Raw genomic sequence first — 19,248 nt, 5'->3', positions numbered from 1 at the left:
AATTTTGAAAAAACTACGATAAAATAACTGAGAAACTTTCATTCTGTTGAAGCAGACGAAAATGCAGTACAAAATGCGGGAAAATTTCATCTTCAAATATTAATTTTAATCATAAATTTTCGTTTTTTAATTTTGTAAAATTTCTCTGCTATCTGTTGAATATCGTATTTTATACATAAGAACATACATATAAAATATTTGAAATTAGATTAGGCTTATATCTCAGAACTATAGGGTCATTAAATATCAATAGTTTAACTTTTCAAGAAAATGTAATAACTCGGAAAAAAATTACTTTTTATCTGTGACAATTACACTTTTATAATGCAATCAAATAGAGATAGAATCTAATTTCACACGCAAAATTGTAAAAATCTGAAAATTATCATTTTGCATAAATGTTTATCTGGTTCCGAGATGTAGATATTATAAGAATTACTTTTTAAGTTATACTGATACAAAATCATTATCTTTTCATAATTTGGCATTTGAAATCAAGTTTTCCATATGAATTTGATTATTCTGCTTTCTTCCGATGAATTTTAGAAATTAAAAGTCGTACACACATTTTTATGTGCCATTAATCAGATATTAATTGAATTGGACGAAACACGCACGCACCTATAACCTAATTTTATGTTTTATTTTATCATTTAGGAACTAAACAAAATGTTGTTTTTTTTATTTTGTTTTCAATAGAAAATGTTTATAATCATTTCTCCCCATTTTTCCTGCCTTTGCTTCCTAAAAGGGCCACAGAATTGTATCTATTTTTGTGACTTCAACATCCACAGACATTTGCAACGACATCATTATTTTAAAAATATTTTCGATTTCGATGCTATTTTAACTTAAAAATGAATGAATTTTGCTTGAACTTACCTGCAAAGCAAGTATTCGGGATTTTGGAGACGTGCTCATGAAACAAGAACAGATGCTCGACAAGCCGTGAGCGTCGTCTGTCACACGAATCACAGACTTCTGTAAATAAAGAAGGGAATTGATTCGTATATAAAGAATACAGTTTCCAAATATATGTCAATCAATATAAGTCAAATTGTTCGAAACGGAAATTTTATTATATTGAGCTGAATTCTAAGTTAAATTTTTTTAATAATAGAATAAAGAAAAATTGAAGCACCAATAAAATTTCAAAAATGAAAATTTTCTGATATATTTAATTAATTAATGATGTCATCAGAATTTGTTAAAAACTAAACTGTCAGTTAAAAAAATGTGACTATATGAATTTCTAATAAAATTTGATTTGAAGATGGATTCGTTGCTTTAACAATAAAAACATCTTAGAAATCAAATGATTTTATTAAAATGTTATACCATTCACATTATTTTTCTGAATATTATTGAAATAATTATTTAAAATTAAAGACACTATTCCATTAAATTTTCGCAGGTGGAAAAAAGTCCACAAAAATAGAACCTTTAATGCAGTAGTACTTTCTGTAAAATTGTTTTCTGGTCAAATTTTTATATTTTTGAAAATAAAACCTATTTATACAAAACGTTATTAAGTCATTTTTCAGTAATAATTAATTTTAACATATACTTAGATCATGAAACTCATAGCTCCTTAATTTATTGAATTATTTTTATATAATATTTATCCTCTTCAACAATTCACATAATATTCCAAAAACATTTATTAACAAAAATGAAGAAATCTACATTTCATTTTTTGTAAGGGTTAAAGATAATAAAAATATTTAAAAATTCACTTTTATTAGCTTACAGAAATACAATTTTTTTTTATCTTAAATATTTTTTAATTTTTAAATTTTAAAATTATAAATAACTATTAGGAAATCTTATTATCAATTTTTACCCTCAACTTCACAGCTAGGTGGCGCTCTCAAAATGTAATTATCTATTAATTGTTCTGAAAATTGAAATTGTGTGCTATCATTTAGAACACATTAGTATACAAAAGGGTTCAAAATAGTATATTAGAACACCAGGAAATGAATAAAAAAATTGATTATAAAATTATTATTTGTACAAACTTGACACAAATCAAGTTAATTAAAAGTGTGTAAAAATTTTTTTAATGAAATTTGTGGCTTTATTCATTAGCGATTTAGAATATTAAAGTTTCTGTTACAGATTAATGTTTTTTAGAAATGAATACAATCGTTCTTAAGTAAAGTAAGCACCAACACATCTTTTAACTTTTTTTACTATTGAAAGAGTTAAAAAAATTATTGAGCATGATTTTATAATTCACTTTTCTGATATTTTATGTTTAATCATGGACCATAATGAAGACATTAACTACACATCTATACCACACTTTCGATGAATAGTTCTCCCTCCAGAGTAAAAAAAAAAATACAAAAACAAAACATGTACTAATATTTCCTTCCACTTTTATTTTGTGTATTAAAAAAACAATATATAAATTTGATACTGTATTTTCTCGTTTATAGAATTACAATGATAAACCAATAAGAAATGAGAGAATATAATAGCTGTGATAAAATTATAAATATCTTAAGAAATTTGTTAGCTTAAAAATATATAATAAATAATTTTGAAAAATTAATGAAATCTTTAAATTTGTTGGATTGATGGCATGTTGAGCTGTGAAGATTTTTGTATAGTCATCAACAAAAATAATGGGACACCTTTGAAACTTTACTGTTTATTTTTACATCTTCACTAAACTAGCATCGATGGAAATAGCGTAAAGGGACAGGTTTGTTTAGATATATTAATTGACTGGGTTAATTAACATAGTTAATTAGTATCTCGAAATTGTCCCATTACACCAGCCAATTTTTTTTCTCTCAATAGATTGCTTATCAGGAAATTAGCCACCATAATTTCTTTTGTAAGCTGCTGATGAAACTTTCGAGAGTTATAAAGTTTTGAAAAATGATGCGTCCGATGTTAAATGGATCATAAAAGCTTTTGGCGATATCTCGAAAATTATATTTCTCAAATATTTTTAATTTATGAAAAGAACATAGTTTTACAACATAAATGGTTGAAATAAATTAAAAATTTTAAAAAAATTAATGATTTTTTTTGTACATGTTTAAATATGACTGTGATAAAAAAAATGAATTGTAACATAGCAAAATTTTTACATGACAGCAAAGTTAAGATATTAAAATATCGGAATCCTAAAAATTGTGTGAATATCTATAATAGTTTTTGAAATATATATAAAATTTTTTTGTAAAATACCCACTGCCGATTGGTAACGCTTTGACATTTTTACATGTTGAAGGACTATATATTATTTCTAATTGTTTCTATCGATTCACTTATTGTTTAGTTTGAACAAATTAAGATGACTTTTACACAAAGTGGAATGTCTTTTCTTATCAGTATTTAATCAGTAGATATTCAAGGTGTGGAATATTAAGAAAAATTTCTTATTAGAAGAAAAAATACTAATGGTACTAAATCGCAATTTTTAATGAATCACTTATATTTTTTTTACCTTTTTTCTAAGATTTAAGGATTTAGATGTGTCTTAAAAATATATAAAGAATTTTAAGAAAAATTTAAACTATTCTTTTAGTTTAAATATTTTCGATTTTATCTTTCGATAAGGATTTAAAATTAAGGCGATAAAAAACTGCTTCATTTATAAATGATAGTAAAAAATAGTGACAAATTTCTGCTTTTCATATTGAAAAACCTTACTTATTGAGAACTAAAAAGAATGTTATTTTATATTTATTTAAGATATTCTATGGTTAAAATTACTATGTTATCTGAGGTTTAAATATAATTCTATATTTTTTTCCAAAATATGCACATTAAGATAGTGTATCGCAAAGAAATGAAATCCTTGAAACTAAATGAAATAGTGGTCAACAATTACCATAACGACTAAAGTAAATAAAATTTAACATAACGTTTTCTGTTTCAATAATAAGAGTCCACGCTTTATACTGAACCACATCTGTAAATAGTTTCACTTCAGAAATTTAGAATGTAGATACCAGAAATGGTGTCTATCAACATCGATATTGAATAACCGGTTTTATGATGAATTTTCTTCTAATGTGACAGGAATGTAGACTCCTTTTATTTCAAATGTATTCACTTTTATATCCTCCCTTGGTGCTAATTCAGCTGTCTATTCTTATTGAATTTCTCGTTTTATATTGCTAAAATAAATCTCGTTTGATATTGAAAAAAAAAATCTCGTTTTATACTACTACTCTTAGTTTTTTCATGTTAATTTGGTTATGTGTGATTAGCAATAGCAACATAAATGTCATTCTCATTCAAATATTCAAACCAAACAATAAACCACGTTTTTTTTTTTTTATCCCATAACGTTACTTTATAAAGATAACTAAAATGAAATTTAAAAAGAACGAAAGTTATATATCCTTAAAATAAAAGTATGTTTTAAAAAATCCGATGATATATTCTTATTTCATATTCGATACAATCCTGCTTATTGCTTCTCACATTTTTATAATTTTAGGTGCGAATGAAAAGTTACATTATCGTAAATTTTATACGTAAATTAACAATATTTATAGATTTTTATTGTGATTGTCCTCATGGTTGTAGACATACTGTTCCTGCATTGCATTTGAATACAGTTACTGAAAATATCCAAAATAAAATTGATTTTTTGTTGCTTTATAGTAATAAAAACATGTCTTTTGAAGATTAATTGATTAAATCGAAAATTCAGTTTATGGCTGTAGTTTTGGAGCTAAAACTACTCGACATATTTCATATATCTAGCTTGTTGCCTCTCTAAGAAATCTCGTTAGAACGCTCAGGAATCGATAGACTAACTGGTAGTTTGACAGAGCTGATCCAAACTTTGATGCAAATTAAGTCTTGCGATAAAACATTATTTTAAAAATCATAAATCCGACCTTTTTATGTCTTTCTCACACATGTGGTAGGAGAGAGAGACATAATAACTTCCTTTATTGAAAGTTAATCGAAACTTGATATCATGCTACAATTTTGTTGTAAAGAATAAAGACGAAATTTCAATAACTCATTTGTTTCCCTAACTCTTCCCTTTTTTTTTTTTTTTTGCATTTCATTCTTGCAGACAGGCAGATATAATTCCAAGTAATAATTTTTTTTATTAAAGAGGAGGTATAAAAAGGATTATATATTAAGAAGGTATAAAACATTAAGTTTTAGTTAATTCATGGGATCAAATTATCAGACGATTACAATGTCTTGTATATTTAGTATAAGAGAAAATAAAAAAAGAAAGAAATATTTAATTATAGTGGAATAAATGAGGAAAAACATTTATTCCGGTGATGAATCATTTTATCATCAGAAATATCACCGCATACAGTTATTAGAAGAAGTCAATGGAATTTTCTTCAGTGAATCAACTTTTATTTCTGTAGTTTAAAATCAAAAACTTTCTTATTCTTTTGATCTGATTAAAATATTGTTGAAATCTGTTTAAAGCCAAAGTGCAATACTTTTATAATAAAAAAAAGTTCTCAGCTTAATGAATTTTCTATCCGATTAGCAATTGATTCTTCCTTAAAACAAAATTTCCTTCTTTAAGTAAAGGCTATAAATTCATTGGCTTAAAATACCTTTGTGTGAATTAGTTTTTTCCGACTGAAGTAAAATTTCGCTTAAAAAGGCGTGGAACATTGCATTTCATTCATAATAAAAATTTCAGGGTGTTATTGAAATATCTATGGCAGGATAGAAAATATTTTGAAAATCTTTAAATTTCTAATAAATTTGAAATTCCATGTGTTAGTTGAACTTTCAGAATGAAAGATCAGACCGAGCTTGGAAGGTTTATTTTTTATTTTTTTGGAATTTCAATGAAATAAAATGAAATAAATGCATTTTTTGCTTTTAGCAATTTCAGATTTACTGGATATACGGTCCTTAGTGGGTTGCCTCTTTTCAGGCGGAGTTTAAAGCGAAAAAAAAAAATTAATTATATCTCAAGAATTACAGTGAATTTTGGAATGAAATTTGATACACAAATAGAAAAAACATACCGGAACGAATTATTGAAAAATCTCGATTTGTATAATGGGAAAATTCTTAGATGTTATTTTATTAATTCACTGAATCAGTTTTTCGATCAAAATAAATCTTGAACAATTTCCATTGACTCCAATTTTGTGAAAATGGGATACTAAATAACAAAATTACAGAGACGTTCTATTATTTCTGTTGACGTCAGTAATTATTTCTAGATTATTGTACAGTATAAATTGTACTAATCTAATCTAAATTATTGTACAGTATAAATATTACGATTCCATTATACTGCCTAAGTTAAAAATATTCCCTAAAAAATATAAAAACACACATAATTTGCTATTCATTTTATAGAAAAAAAATCTTTTATACAGAATATGCTAAGCAGTGTTTCGAACTTAGTTTTATTTGCTGTTGAAAAATGACATTTTAAACAATTGTAAACTTTAAAGTTTTATCTAATAATTTACAATATATTCTTTCGCTTTTCTATTATATGTATCATGCGAAAAGGAATAAATTGAATAGATGTCTAAGAATGTAAAACTTTTGCTAAGAAAGTTGATGTGTTTTAACACGATAACGGCTTTAGACTGGAATTATGTCTGTAAATTGCGTGATTAAGAAATCATTACACACTAAGTGCAACGGCTGCTGATATCTAACAGAATGAATAAGCCTGTTAGTCGATAAGTTATGAATAAGCCTGTGAATCGATTATTTACACGCGCTATTAGAATCGATTTGTCTTTTCATTATTTTCAGTGAATGTCTGTTTACCAAACAAATTTGAATTATTTATTTGTTTTCATCTTTCTCAAAGTTTCCAAAAAGTTCTATTTTTATACTTTTTTACTTATACAGATATTTTTCAAAACTGTTTGGGATTTTACTTAAAATGCTATCGGCAAGCGGAACTCGGTGAAATTGCTTAATGCAAGAATTTCTCTTTTTAACCTAGCTAGGTTATTAACTGGCTTTCTTTCTATAAAATGTAAGCTTTGCATGTAAAGCCAAGTCTAGATATTATAATGCCATATTGATTAAAATTAGAAGTTCAAATTATTATTTTTTTTAATTAAAAAGTATATTTCAAAAGATTATTTCTAAATTTTTATTGAATCTTTAAGAATATGGAAAGAGAAAAATGAAGATTTTATATTTGTCAGTTTCATGTTAAAATGACTGAGTGGATTACAGAATTGTTGAAAATGATATCGATATTCTTTTAAAGTCATTTATTTTATTAAAAGAGGTTTAATGATTGAAGGTCTAGGTAGGGCCAACAACTGGTACAGTACATGAAATTGCAGTCAAAACCTATCAATTTGCCTATGTATAAAGATTATTGTTTATTTCTATATCTGTCTATTGTATGTTTTCTATGTCGGGTATTTCAATGGGTAATTACCAATAACCATTGAAAATAGTTTTTTTTTCTAAACGTAAAATGGTTCTGGCACTTTATTCGAAATGTACTAATTTTTTATGATTTCATTTTCTTCGATTAAAAAAAAATATTTTGGATTTCCTTGAAAATGAGAAATTATTGAAACAGATTTCATAATTCATAAAATACAAGGCCTTTATCTTCGCTGAATAGTTGCTTTCCTTCACGCTAAATAAGCAAGAATTGTAAAAAGTACATAGGTCATAAAAAAGTTTTTTGTTTTCATAGGTGTAATTAAATGCATACGGTATGATCATTAAATCGCTTTGTTAATGACAGAAATAAATACTCAAGAAAAAGTCACCCATAACCAATAGAGAGAACCGAATAGAAAGCCAAATATCAATGAATAACATGAAAAAAAAAAGGAAATCGTGAGAATGAACTTATTAGATGAAGAATTTGCATTCAAAAAAGGATCTCTTCAAATTACACGGATATTCTCTAACTCGAGTAACTGCTTTTTATATACATAATTAAACTATTTTTTGGTCGTGAATTCTTGCGTGATTTGCTTAACGCTTGTCTCTAATCCGCAATCACTGAAAATTGCGGAAGACAATGAAGACATTAACCCGAATTTTCCGTTAAAAGATCCCACTTGAACTTTTTTTCCTCGCCTGAATGTAAATCATCATTAATTTTGGCAGTTAAGCCTTGTTCCCGTCGACGCTAATGCATCTACTATCAGTACTTAGACGTAACCTTGGGTAATATTACATGCATAGAAAAAATAACATTGAAAAATGAAAACAGGGAAGGGCAAAAAAGGGAAGGGTGAGAGTAATTTTATTGTTTCTTGTCGAAGCAGTTTTCACATTCTATTTAGGGTTAATTAACTTTCGAAACCTGATTAAACAGATGTGTGATGTGTTGCCGAACAGCGGAAGCTTGTTTAGGGTTTCCAAGTGCTTAATTTGCGTAAATTATTTCTGGTGAAAAAAAAGGAATCATCAAATGAATATGTGCTGTTTGTAGTAAATGATTTATGGTTGTATTGATTCGAGGCAATAGTTTTTGCATCCCTTCTTTTCCCCCGGATTGGTTAAACAGTTAATGTTATATTATCGCCAGAAACGTGCAGGCAGAGAATATTGGGTTAGCACTATAGGTAATAAATCACGACATACATTAATGATTATTTATTACGCAGAAATTACACAATAATTGAACAATGGCATTGCCAAAGAAAATATCGACTTTGTAATACGACTTTGCAATACGATACTCATCTAATTATTTTGTTCTTCACTATCTTTAAATTTTGAAACGAATTTCTTTTGCTAAATAAATGAATATTTTTGTTAAAAAAAAACTAGATGAGTTAGTTCCTTTATCTACACATCGATATCTCCTACTTTCTCTTTTTTTTTTTAATTCTGCATTTTTAGATAAAACAGCAAGAATAAAATAAAACATGTGATAAAATTTTGAAACCTTTGCTTTCATAGGATTCGATGATGGGGATTATGCACTATTGAAGTCCCTGATATTTCTTTATTTTTCGTTCATTTATTATTTATTACTTTAATTTCTTAAATTTTATTAATTTAAGAAATTAAATTAATTTAAATTTGTTAATTTAAGAAATTAAATTAATTTTAATTTATTAATTTCAAATTTTATTAATTTCAAATAACATTTCATATTAATGTTCATTGAAATACACGAATGTATGAAAAATTCTCAAAAAAAAAAAATAATTGACTTGTTTAAAGCAAATGACAAAGTAATGTATAAAGCTGTTGTTCACTGACTTCTAAAGTCAGTGGACTTGTCTATGACAAGTGCCATTAGAAACAACAACAATAAAGCTGTTTTTATATTGATTGATATCAATGTTCCTCCATAAGGAATATACAGTAAAATTAGATTATTATATAACTTTTTTCTTAATTTATATTTTAAATGGAAATAAGTCATAAAAATTCATAAGACATAATCGAGCAATTTTTTTAGAAAAGAATAATAGGATAACAAAAGAAAATTTAAATAAACTGTTACTTACTGGATTTTGAACAGTGTATTTTAAGCACAGCAGACAGTCATACTGAGAGCTCTAAAATGAAAATGAAAATAATTTAGTCTCTGGTTAAAATTAGAAAATGATTATATTAAATATTGATATATTTCTTTATTTTTAATCAATATATTTGTAACAATTCTATGGCAGTTATTGTTATTGGTAATAATATAATTTTAAACTCGTGATATCATTTAACTAGAGTAATTGCTGTGAAATTGGGAATAGCTATCATTCTATAGCTTATTTTATATCTATTAAAAAGTTACAATTTTTTAATTACTCATGATATTATTATAATCTTTGACATGTAAAATAAAATTATGTACAGTGCTTAGTAAAAAATATATTATTGACTTTTGAAGTACTAATATTTTAGATTTTTAAATTCTTATTCTAATTTAATTTAACATCTTTACGAGCTTTTAACTATCTTATTTGCACATAATAATTATATATCCGATTTTGTAAAAATCACTCAGGTGCATCTTTACACAATAGCAAATAAATAAATAAATAAAAATCATGAGCTATTACTTGAAAATATGATTAGTTAGGACAATCAAATACATAAAAAATAATTAGAGAATTGTTTTAAACAAACAATAGAAGGCATTGAAGGATTTCTAATTTCTTGACTGATAAACTCAGAAAGAATTAAAAATTACTCAACATCAAGAAAAATTACATCCAATAAAAGTTATATTGCCGAAAGATAAAGTTTACATTAAAATAAATTCTTTCAAAAATCGATTAATTTTCAAAATACGAAACATTTTGTTAAGATTTTATAGAAGTACTTCCGCAAATTTCACATTAAAACAAATTCTTTCAAAAATCAATAAATTTCAAAATGCGAAAAGTTTTGTTAGGATTTATTAGAAATACTTCCGTAAATTTAAAATTACAACAAATTCTTTCAGAAATTGATAAATTTTCAAAATACGAGCAGTTTTGTTAGGATTTGATAGAAATGTTTCAATATATTATTGTTTAATTATATCTTCAATATGTCACCTTTACGAGAGAAAATTTTTCTTACATAAAAATAAATTACCGCTACCTTCGGCCGAGCCGGTGTTACCTTTTAGTTACATAAAAATAAACTTATACATGGTCAAATATTTTTATCAAGAGAGCTAATGATGTAGCTAAATTCAGTTTCCAGTCTTCGAAAGAATCATAATTCCAACCATTAGATTTATTTCTTTTCTTTAACAACTAGAGCAAATCTTTTATAAATCATTGAAGAAATGGTGATTTACGGCAGGAAAAAGTAGCACTTTTATTATTATGTAACATACAAGGAAAAAAATGCACACACACAATCCACTCCCACCTTTGTAAATATTTTGTATTTTTAGAAGATACATTAAGTGCAGAGCGATTTCTTGTAGAACTTTCTTTCATGGAATGATAAAGGTACAAAACGCAAATCTATTTTGGTAAAAGCATCATTATTTGAGGTCTATTACTGATACAGAAGTTAATGCAATTTACACACCCTACGATCTGAATACTGAAAATATTATGCTCATTCAACTCGTCGGAGTTTTAACAAAAGAATAAGATACTGTTCACAGAAAGATTGCAGAAAGGTATATTTTCTTGATACTGTATAATGATGCATTTTTATGGTTTGTTTTTTCTGATGGTAAATTCGATAAGATAAAGTAATGATAAGAAAATATTAAACATTTCCAAACATTGTATAACAGTCATTTTAAATGTATATTTAGAAAATCTGAAATGGGATTACAATATTTTTTTAATTTTAAAATAATTTTATATTTATAGCTTAAAAATAAAATTATTAGGAAAATTAAGTTTGAATAGTCTCGGAAGAATTCCTTGATAAGAAACAGGTGAGGATTTTTACAGTTTTGAATACAGCATAGTTTATTGAATTTTTTCCAACTTTTAAATGAAATCTAGTATCTTCATTTTTTATAATAATGTATTTTCTATTATAGTTTAATTCAAATTGCGTTCTGTTTGAAAGCAAAATTACTATTACTAAAGAATCTCATTTAAGAAATATTTTTGGAATAATGGATTAAAATGATCCGAATTAAATGATTATGTAGTTGGCTATCTAACTATAAATTTTTAAAAATACAATTTCATAACTTTACCAAAAAGATTAGATATTTATATTTTTGCATCTGTTGAATGCAGTGGTTTTTACAAAAGTATTCAAAGACTTAAATAAGTGCGAAGAAAAAATATTTCATAAATTTAGTTTTTGCACGTATTGAAGCGTTCTCAATACATTACGGTTACGAAACTGCTATACTCCTTCAAATGATCCAAAAATGAATATATTAAATTTTTCATACTGAATGGTTGTTATCTAATATATAAACATGAATTTTTGGTTGTTTGTATTTTATGCACTGCCGTATCATTCAAATAAGTGCGATAAAACTTTTCCAACTTATTGCTTGCACTTGCGCGAAGGTTATAGGCATAGTACAATTATTATACCTAATAAGTAAAAGTGAAAGGTTACAGCCCGTAGTAGAATTATTATATTATATATAATATATAAAAATGAATTTTTGCTTGTTCGTATTTTATGCACTGCCGTATCATTCAAATAAGTGCGATAAAACTTTTCCAACTTATTGCTTGCACTTGCGCGAAGGTTATAGGCATAGTACAATTATTATACCTAATATGTAAAAGTGAAAGGTTACAGCCCGTAGTAGAATTATTATATTATATATAATATATAAAAATGAATTTTTGCTTGTTCGTATTTTATGCACTGCCGTATCATTCAAATAAGTGCGATAAAACTTTTCCAACTTATTGCTTGCACTTGCGCGAAGGTTATAGGCATAGTACAATTATTATACCTAATATGTAAAAGTGAAAGGTTACAGCCCGTAGTAGAATTATTATATTATATATAATATATAAAAATGAATTTTTGCTTGTTCGTATTTTATGCCCTGCCGTATCATTCAAATAAGTGCGATAAAACTTTTCCAACTTATTGCTTGCACTTGCGCGAAGGTTATAGGCATAGTACAATTATTATACCTAATATGTAAAAGTGAAAGGTTACAGCCCGTAGTAGAATTATTATATTATATATAATATATAAAAATGAATTTTTGCTTGTTCGTATTTTATGCACTGCCGTATCATTCAAATAAGTGCGATAAAACTTTTCCAACTTATTGCTTGCACTTGCGCGAAGGTTATAGGCATAGTACAATTATTATACCTAATATGTAAAAGTGAAAGGTTACAGCCCGTAGTAGAATTATTATATTATATATAATATATAAAAATGAATTTTTGCTTGTTCGTATTTTATGCACTGCCGTATCATTCAAATAAGTGCGATAAAACTTTTCCAACTTATTGCTTGCACTTGCGCGAAGGTTATAGGCATAGTACAATTATTATACCTAATATGTAAAAGTGAAAGGTTACAGCCCGTAGTAGAATTATTATATTATATATAATATATAAAAATGAATTTTTGCTTGTTCGTATTTTATGCACTGCCGTATCATTCAAATAAGTGCGATAAAACTTTTCCAACTTATTGCTTGCACTTGCGCGAAGGTTATAGGCATAGTACAATTATTATACCTAATATGTAAAAGTGAAAGGTTACAGCCCGTAGTAGAATTATTATATTATATATAATATATAAAAGTGAATTTTTGCTTGTTCGTATTTTATGCACTGCCGTATCATTCAAATAAGTGCGATAAAACTTTTCCAACTTATTGCTTGCACTTGCGCGAAGGTTATAGGCATAGTACAATTATTATACCTAATAAGTAAAAGTGAAAGGTTACAGCCCGTAGTAGAATTATTATATTATATATAATATATAAAAATGAATTTTTGCTTGTTCGTATTTTATGCACTGCCGTATCATTCAAATAAGTGCGATAAAACTTTTCCAACTTATTGCTTGCACTTGCGCGAAGGTTATAGGCATAGTACAATTATTATACCTAATATGTAAAAGTGAAAGGTTACAGCCCGTAGTAGAATTATTATATTATATATAATATATAAAAGTGAATTTTTGCTTGTTCGTATTTTATGCACTGCCGTATCATTCAAATAAGTGCGATAAAACTTTTCCAACTTATTGCTTGCACTTGCGCGAAGGTTATAGGCATAGTACAATTATTATACCTAATATGTAAAAGTGAAAGGTTACAGCCCGTAGTAGAATTATTATATTATATATAATATATAAAAATGAATTTTTGCTTGTTCGTATTTTATGCACTGCCGTATCATTCAAATAAGTGTGATAAAACTTTTCCAACTTATTGCTTGCACTTGCGCGAAGGTTATAGGCATAGTACAATTATTATACCTAATATGTAAAAGTGAAAGGTTACAGCCCGTAGTAGAATTATTATATTATATATAATATATAAAAATGAATTTTTGCTTGTTCGTATTTTATGCACTGCCGTATCATTCAAATAAGTGCGATAAAACTTTTCCAACTTATTGCTTGCACTTGCGCGAAGGTTATAGGCATAGTACAATTATTATACCTAATATGTAAAAGTGAAAGGTTACAGCCCGTAGTAGAATTATTATATTATATATAATATATAAAAATGAATTTTTGCTGGTTCGTATTTTATGCACTGCCGTATCATTCAAATAAGTGCGATAAAACTTTTCCAACTTATTGCTTGCACTTGCGCGAAGGTTATAGGCATAGTACAATTATTATACCTAATATGTAAAAGTGAAAGGTTACAGCCCGTAGTAGAATTATTATATTATATATAATATATAAAAATGAATTTTTGCTTGTTCGTATTTTATGCACTGCCGTATCATTCAAATAAGTGCGATAAAACTTTTCCAACTTATTGCTTGCACTTGCGCGAAGGTTATAGGCATAGTACAATTATTATACCTAATATGTAAAAGTGAAAGGTTACAGCCCGTAGTAGAATTATTATATTATATATAATATATAAAAATGAATTTTTGCTTGTTCGTATTTTATGCACTGCCGTATCATTCAAATAAGTGCGATAAAACTTTTCCAACTTATTGCTTGCACTTGCGCGAAGGTTATAGGCATAGTACAATTATTATACCTAATATGTAAAAGTGAAAGGTTACAGCCCGTAGTAGAATTATTATATTATATATAATATATAAAAATGAATTTTTGCTTGTTCGTATTTTATGCCCTGCCGTATCATTCAAATAAGTGCGATAAAACTTTTCCAACTTATTGCTTGCACTTGCGCGAAGGTTATAGGCATAGTACAATTATTATACCTAATATGTAAAAGTGAAAGGTTACAGCCCGTAGTAGAATTATTATATTATATATAATATATAAAAGTGAATTTTTGCTTTTTCGTATTTTATGCCCTACTATACTGTTCATTCTATTGCGATAAAACGTTGCAAACTTATGTTTTGAACCTAGAAAATCCATGTTTTTCATATGGTCAGTTAAATGCTCACGAGTCTGGTAGCCAAGAAATTGATTTGTTTTTGCTGAAGACGGAAAAACAAAAAATACTGTTTGCCCTAAAGTACACTTGAAGAATAAGGTAAAAAGAAAAAGGAAAGAATGTTATTTATATTTCTTTTTATATAACTAAATTTCCAAGAATGCATTCCTTGTCGAACAAGAAAATAAATCTGTCGTTCCTAATTAAATAAGATAACTATATCAAATTCCAAAAGATATTTCCAAAATTATTTTGTCTGTGGCAGCAACGCGTCGGGCACCAGCTAGTATTGAATAAAATTTACGATAAAACATCCCAAAAGTTGCTGCATTTTCAGTAGCTGATATCAGAATATTTCAAAAATATTTTTTTTCAAGAGTTTTGGAACAGCTTCTTCTAACGATTTGAAATAAGCCCATTTAATTTAAATTTATTCCATTTGATAAAACTATATTCTTTCCAATTTTTTTTATTTAAAAATTTTATTTAAAATTTATTAGCGTCATCTTATGAAATACCTCATTTAATCAGAAAATTGCATATTATCTTACTTGAAATAAATTACTATAATGATAAATAGACAAAAGTCGAAAGATATTTTTTAAGTTATTACATTAAGAGGCAAATCATTAATCATCTACGAAAAATGCATTTTCTACGATAAGAAATTCGCTGCTGCATACCACTGTTATGACGAGAGATTAACTGAAAAATTTCTAAATGCTGAAAGAAGCAAAAACAAACCTGACTGAATATGAATTGAATTTAAATATACCTCACGTAGCTTTCTTTCACTTTACTACTTTGATAACTACTATTGCCCTTTGCCTTTTACTGAAAATTCCCACGGTAGCTCTTGTCAGTAACTAATCTAACTTAGTAATTTCTTGGTCGCTTCCGATACCTGCAGTTTGAATAATTACTCCGAAAGGTAACTCTCAAATAGAAATTTCTTTTGGAGCCCAATTCATTAACTTGGCATATTTATGTGCGGAGTCGGCCTTAATGGACTTTTCGTACTGCCGCGATAAGAGAGTGCAAAGAACATGCCACCCAAAACGAGTTCCTAAAACGATTGGGTATAATCAGTTGTCAGACGTAACAAATTGGATGATTTTGTATGCACGGCAGGAGACGAATGATCAGACATTAAATGGTATCATTGTCCTTGTGATCTGTACCTCCACCAATTAATAGCCGGTGTTCGATCACCAATTGAATGATATAATTAATATGATGCGGAAGCTAAGAACGGTTATGCTGGCTTGTAGAACACCAATAAAGGATCTCTTATGCAAGAGAATTATTTCGCTAAGTTTTCTTAATAACGGGCCTTTTATAGTCCTTCATAACAACAAGACCGCACACAATGGTAATAAAAGTTAAATAACTGATATGGTAATGAGCTAATGAAATTAGCATACCATTATTGCTTTAGAACATCATAAAAAAAATTCAGCCTGTTTTCACCACATGTTTAAAAAAAAGTTGATTTGACAAGTAGTATTGCTTTGCATATGATTGTCTATACTTATATAAAGCTCAGTGTGTGTGTGTGTGTGTATGTTGGCGCTCTAAAGACCCGACCGTTCTATCTACAGCTACCAAATTTGGCATATACATACCTTGGAGGTCGAAAATGTGCACCTGGGGTCCCTTTTTTTGAATTTTCAATTAGAATTTTATTATTAATTAAAAACTAACTTTCACGCCAAATTTTTTTTTTCTATTTCTCCACCGCTAAATGAGTAAGGCTTCAGTTTTTTTCCCCACTCTAAAGAGGTTAGGCTTAACAAATTTTCGGCCGATTATTTCAAACGATTCTGTTAAATTTTCTTAATATTTCATGCATTTAAAATTAAACATTGTTAATTAATCGATCTTTCAGATTCATTCTGAAGTACTTTTGAATTAAAATAAAACAGAATAAATGAAATTAAAAATTTCTAATTTGCATAGCGTTACCCCAACTAGCGTAGAAAATTCAAGCATTTGCGTTACCATAATTGGCGTTGAAAATTTACGCATGCGCATTGTGTTCTGATTGTTGAGAACTATTTTCATCTAGTTTAAATAAAATGGGTTCTAGTTTAAATAAAATGAATCTAGTTTAAATAAAAATGGGTTTTCAGAAAATAAAGAAGCATGTTTGTTTGTTTATTTCGTAAATAAATATAAAACATAATTTCTGACTTTTGAATGCCTAATTTCAACCGAATAGAGCTTTAATACAGAAAAAATAAGTATAGCGAGTTTTCAGGATATGGCTCCTTTGAAAAATAATGCTACTAATGGCGACTATAAGGTACTTAAAAATGTATGCAAAATAAATCCTTAATTTATAAGTACTAATATTTTCATTTAGTACTGTTAATGTATTACATATTATTAATGTTATGTTTCATTATTACAGTGATAAATTGTCATGTGATAAATCGTTGCATGTGTTGCGGTGATAACTGATCCGATATACTGAGAGTCATTGATGTTTTCGGATGTTTGTTGAGTAAATGGTTTGAACATAGTCAGTAAGTATTACCTACAAATTAGACCTTGATAAATCACAGTCTTTAAGATATATACCACAAAGAAGTAAATGCCACATATTGTAATTAGGAAAAAACAGGGCACATGATCGTGAAAATGAAATAATACGATTTTAAATTATACAATTATAGATCAAAAAATATCCCAGCTTTTTGCAAGCCTTTTTTTTTTCTTAGCTCACAAATGTATAAAGTAAACCAAAATATAGAAATTATCTGAAGTCTGATAGTTTAGCATAAGATTGGCAGGAGATTTGTCTCTGAACTGAATGGAACGCTTGTTTCTGAAAAAGAAACTTTTCCCTATTCCTTGAAAGAAAATAACTTTCACAATAGCGTTTATTATAATAATAGTCTTTGAAATATCAAATATGAACATGGAACATTCCGAAAGAAATCTGAACAAATTATTATGTAATTTTTATTTTAAAGCACTTGGTGAACGACCAATCAAAATTTAAATGTAACTTCCTTCTAAAAAGAGATCTTCAACTCCGTCAAAACCAACACATTGCGCAATGAATGTTTTTACAAAATAATAATAATGATAAACTTTAGTTTATAATTAGTTAATTCGAATTAATGTAGCACTAAGAAATAAGAAAATAATTAGAAAGTAAAACGACTAAATAATTTTTCTATATTAATAAATATTTTTGTGGGGAAAATTGACATATGGCTTATATAGTTTTTTAAAGCAAGTTCTATTCCATAGAAAATCAAATAATAAATTAATATGGATTGATCTTTATTCATGTTTACGATTTTAATGTTTAAAAAAATATTCATATTAACCCTTCGCACTCGGAATGATAATTCGTTGCATTATTATTCACTCAATTCATGGACCTGTTTATTACACCAAAAAATAAATACAAGCAACTGTTTTAAGTCGAGTTTCCCTGAAAAATGAATCTAAATCTTTTTAATATTCTATAAGTATTTTTAACAATTAAAATTAAAAATTACATAAATAAAATGTCAAAATGGTGCACCGTCTTGAATAGTAACTGCGAGAAAACATTAGAGTGCAAAGAGTTAAAATATTAATAATATAATATTTTATTGTGAATACACATGTTGCCTTACTGATGTTTCGTGGTGCGTTTTCAATTAATATTCCATTAATTTCATCACGAGAAACTAATAATAATAATAATAAATCTTTTATTTAAAAGTGAAAAAAATTAAATGAAGCATCACTATAATAAATGAAATATCATTAGAAATGGTAAAGTTGAAATTTAAGTAACATATTTGATATTCAATTCAACTTGTAATACAGAACCTACATGCAAATTATATGTTTCCAGCACTCCCCTTTCTGCCACTTAGTTAAAAAAAAAAAAAAAAAAAAAAAAAAAAAACTAAACATTTTTTTATAAAGACTCTGTGTTATGTGATAAAAATTAAGACATTTGGCGACGTATCAACAAGGAAATTCAGTGGAATTTAGTAGTATTCACATAAAAGGAACAAATTACACTTCGAATATGATACACTAAAACAATGATTTTATTTCTGTGTTATTGAAAAAGTATAAAAACGAAGAGTAACAAATGCGATTACACTGTTAGTTTAGATACTGTTTTCGATTATTTTAGAAAGGTTCGAAAATGTATACATACGCTGCCATAATGCTAATGAGAATGCGTAAAAACACCAGCCAGTGCTCTTTTATTTCTTTGAAGGAAAAAATAAAGTAAATTGGTATGTATTTTACTATGGAGATGTTACAGAGAAAGTCAAAATATAGCATCTATGTTTTATGGTTTT

General features: G+C 27.0%; 1 protein-coding gene across 3 annotated transcripts in view; it reads right to left on the bottom strand.

Annotated features, from left to right (window-relative positions):
- The window catches only part of LOC129984355 (uncharacterized), a 158,682-nt gene that overhangs the window by 26,989 nt on the left and 112,445 nt on the right, over positions 1-19,248 (bottom strand). For all 3 annotated transcript variants that reach the window (XM_056094224.1, XM_056094225.1, XM_056094226.1), the window contains 2 exons: positions 9,438-9,488; positions 883-981 (listed from right to left, as the gene is read on the bottom strand). In XM_056094224.1, the coding sequence (XP_055950199.1) occupies positions 883-981; positions 9,438-9,488 (150 nt within the window). The remainder of the gene's footprint in view (positions 1-882; positions 982-9,437; positions 9,489-19,248) is intronic.

The sequence above is a fragment of the Argiope bruennichi genome, chromosome 9 (assembly GCF_947563725.1).
Source record: "Argiope bruennichi chromosome 9, qqArgBrue1.1, whole genome shotgun sequence".
In the NCBI taxonomy this organism is placed as follows: domain Eukaryota; kingdom Metazoa; phylum Arthropoda; class Arachnida; order Araneae; family Araneidae; genus Argiope; species Argiope bruennichi.
Note: the sequence above shows the minus strand (reverse complement) of the source record. Positions and strands in the feature narration are given on the sequence as shown.